This window comes from Gekko japonicus, unplaced genomic scaffold (genome assembly GCF_001447785.1).
Source record: "Gekko japonicus isolate JY-2015 unplaced genomic scaffold, Gekko_japonicus_V1.1 scaffold679, whole genome shotgun sequence".
Classification (NCBI taxonomy): domain Eukaryota; kingdom Metazoa; phylum Chordata; class Lepidosauria; order Squamata; family Gekkonidae; genus Gekko; species Gekko japonicus.
Genome location: NW_015160229.1, coordinates 463,459 through 467,156, shown reverse-complemented (window position 1 = coordinate 467,156; position 3,698 = coordinate 463,459). Strand labels below are relative to the sequence as shown.

General features: G+C 45.9%; 1 protein-coding gene across 1 annotated transcript in view; it reads left to right on the top strand.

The window, feature by feature from the left end:
- The first annotated feature begins 2,781 nt into the window (after positions 1–2,781).
- DHTKD1 (dehydrogenase E1 and transketolase domain containing 1) overlaps positions 2,782–3,698 on the top strand; it is a 54,461-nt gene continuing 53,544 nt past the window's right edge. The window contains exon 1 of the mRNA XM_015411951.1: positions 2,782–3,056. Coding sequence (XP_015267437.1) covers positions 2,870–3,056 — 187 coding nt within the window. The 5' untranslated portion in view covers positions 2,782–2,869. The remainder of the gene's footprint in view (positions 3,057–3,698) is intronic.

Sequence of the window (3,698 nt, the reverse complement as noted above, 5' to 3'; positions counted from 1 at the left end):
GTTTCTACTAATTTGCCTGAGATAGACATTAGGCTGACCGGCGCTGGATCCCTTTTTAAAAATTGGTGTCACATTTGCTATTCTCCAGTCTTCTGGTACAGCGGCTGAATTTAGTGATAGGTGACATATACGGGTTAGCAGATCAACCATCTCACATCTGAGTCCCTTAAGAACTCTCGGATGTTTGCCATCAGGACGTGGAGACTTATCAGTTTTTAATCTCCTCAGTAGGTCTAGAATTTCATTTCTGGTAACCACAATTTGGCTCAGTTCTTCAGACTCCCTTCCTGAAAATAGGGTCTGTGGCATGGGTGCATGCCATGGTGAAGCAAAAAAGTCATGGAGCTCCTCTGTCATCTCCCCATCTCCCTTTAGCAATCCCTTTATTCCTTTGTCATCCAAAGGCCCCACTGCTTCTTTGGCTCGTTTCCTGTTCCAGATACATTTTAAAAAATGTTTATTGTTTGTTTGGATGCTTTTAGCAATCCTCTTCTCAAAATCTCTTTTTGCATGCCTAATTATTGGCTTACATTTCTTTTGCAAGAGCCTGTGGTCCCTCCTGTTCAATTTGTTGGGGCAGTCATTCCACTTTTTAAAAGAAGCCACTTTACTTTTTATAGCTTCCTTGACTTGCATTGCTAACCATGCAGGCCTTCATTTAGACTTTGCAGTCCCTTTCCTAACCTGTAGAATGCATTCTATGTGGACTTCAATGACTGTGATTTTAAACAGCTTCCAAGCATGAGTAGGTTCCTATGGGAGAAGGTGGTCCTTAAAGGTATACTGAAGTCTGCCTTAAATTAACTCCTGCAAAGTGGGACTGTCAGCTGTCACCCAGAGATAATGTTGATTTTATTAACAGTGTCATCTCAGTAAGTACTTATTTGGGAATGAGGACTCCAGCCCAAAGCTGCAGTGGTGTGTTTTCTGAACTTTGTACACTACCCTCCATCAGAATCGCTGTTCGTTCTATGGAGCCGTTCAAGGAATGGGTACTCTCTCCAGGTCAGGAGGAAGGTACCCTGCCAGAGAGAATTCTCACGTGATTCTGATGTTCCTTACAAAAACCTGCAACTTTCTCATGCACTCTCTCCCTCTTCTTGCTTAGATCAAAGTGGGTAGCCATGTTGGTCTGAAGCAACAGAACAACGTGAGAGTCCAATGGTACCTTTAAGACCAACAGTTTTATTCAAGGTGTGAGCTTTCGTGTGCACACACATAAAAGCTCACACCTTGAATAAAACTTTGTTGGTCTTAAAGGTGCCATTGGACTCTCACATTGTTCTCTTCTTGCTTGTTTAACATGTTAGATGCAATAAGTACTAAAAAGCTTTACTGTAAATCTAATTCCTGAACTTAACTGTTGTAAAATGTAGGTGATTTTGTTTAAAATTATGGTACTACCAGAGTCATTTATTCCACCTTCAAAATATAGCTTTGGATGCATTAATTGCTCACATGATTACACTAGGTTTGCCTGAGAATGTCTGGAAACTGATTGGAAAATGTGACAATCACCTCCTCTGACAGAGAAGCTTGTTCTTTCAATGCTTTCTTTAATGCACTTCCTTTTTGGGAGAAGTGTTCATTAAACGTCTCCTGGAATATCTTCTTCTGCATAAGCTAGTATTTGTGAATGGAAGGATGAATGGCCATTGCATCTAAAGACATTATTCCAGTATCCTATCCTAGAAGTGATTCACACTTCTATCACTTTGTTGAATACAACATGCTCTGTATGGGGCTGCCATTGGAGACAATCCAGGAGCTTCAGCCAGTTCTAAATGTCTGTTAACAAGTCACTTCATTCAAGAGGCTTGTTTTTGAAAAGAGGTTCACTGTCTTCCTCTGTGCTTCTGGGTTCCAACTGAAGTACTGGTGCCAACTTTTAAGGCCTGCCACAACCAGGGATCCATGCATCTGAAAGACTATTTCTTATAAACCCCCATGCCAGTTACATTCTGCAGCTCACAATTTGTTAATTAATGCTCCTCCTCAGATTGGTATGGCTGGCTATGATCCTGCTCATGTACCTTCTCCATATTTACCACACAGCTGTGGAATAAGCTCCCTCCCCCAAAAAAGGTCTGTAGAATACCAATTATAGTTTTTAGGACCTTTTTGTTTCAAAGGGCATTCGAATAAAGTGTCTGTGAAATATCTGGTACATTTATTTTATTATTTATTTATTTATTCAAATTTATAGCCCGCCCTCCCCACAAGCGGGCTTCCATAGCCTTCAGGGGAACTGATCCCCTCTAGTCTGGAGATCAGTTATAATTCTGGGAGATCGCTAGGCCTCACCTGGAGGTTGGCAAAATTTTGATATATAAGACACAAATATACACCCACAACACGTACTGTATTAAGAGTCCTGATGGAGTACAGCTTGTTTGGTTTGGATCGTCAAAAGTCTCTTCCTGTCCAACTGCCAATGCAGAAAAGTGAGCATGCCATCTACCCACCTAGCTTTAAGAATATCAAAACACTGATCACCTGCATCTCTTTCCCCTGTTCTCTGTCTAAGAATACTAACTTACTTAAAATGCTTATATGCCTACCTCTCTCCTGAGCACCTCAGCAGGGGAGCCACTCTCTTTTCACTTTCAAGAAGATAAGGTATCTATTACCTATCTTACCTATCTCTTTCAGAACATTTAATAACTCGCTAAGAAATGTTACCACCTACCCATTTGGGAATATTAAAAAAAAAACCCTTCCCAGGGTAGGTGGAGCCCACGCCACCGCCTCCTCCAGTTCAGCCAACCCGGGCCGGGGGAGTTGGTCGCTCCAACCGCTGGGGCCTCCCGCTCACCCGAGCTGCCTGTTGGCTTTCCTAATTCGCTTCCTCGGGGTGCAGTGGCAAGCCATGGCGTCCAGGGCTTTCGCACCCCTGCTGGCGCCGGGTACTCGGAGGCTGGCCGCTTGCGCTAGCGGGGCCTTGCAGCAGCGGGGGTATCGTACGGAGCGGGGCGTCTATGGATACAGGCCGAGTCGGCGGGCGGAGAGCGGTGCAGGCGGAAAAGCGGAGCTGCAGGAGGCAGGCCGGAGAGCAGGTGGGCGGGCGGCGGAGGCTCGCCTGGGCGCTCGGGGGGGGGGGTGATTCCTGTTTAGCCCTTCCGGGGAAGGGCGGAGGAAGGTGGCTAGAGAGATGTTTCTCCTTAGAAGTCTTCGAGTCTCCTCGCAGTAAAGCAAGCCACCTTGCTCAGTACGGAGGACGCACATGAGCTGCCCGAGAAACCAATTTGCTGACTTGCGTGTTCGGACCACCGGCACGGCACCGTGCTTCCCAGTGTAGCGCTGTCTGTCCTCTGATTTGTCTACCTCGCGTTTCGGAGTCCTGGGAGTGTCTGCCTGTGATAGGAGGACTTCCCTGGTAGCTGCACGCAGGCATCCCTTTGTGCTGCAAATCTCCCGCCCCCCGCCCGCTCGCTTGCTTTTTGAAAGGAACAAGCCCAGTGGGTGTTACTGGAGCTCCGTAGGTGCACCTGAACGCTTGCTAAGCTCTACGTTGGATGAATGGGGATTTTTGATCTGAAGTTTCAAAAAAAAAAAAAAATGGAGGGGGTCGTAGAAGGAAAATATGGGAGTGCTTTTACCCATGTCAGGTCAGCATAATAAGAAGAAAATTGGGGCGGGGTGAAGGGGATGTACTAAAAGGAAGAACAGGATTGCCCATTGGAAATAATGGGAGCCAG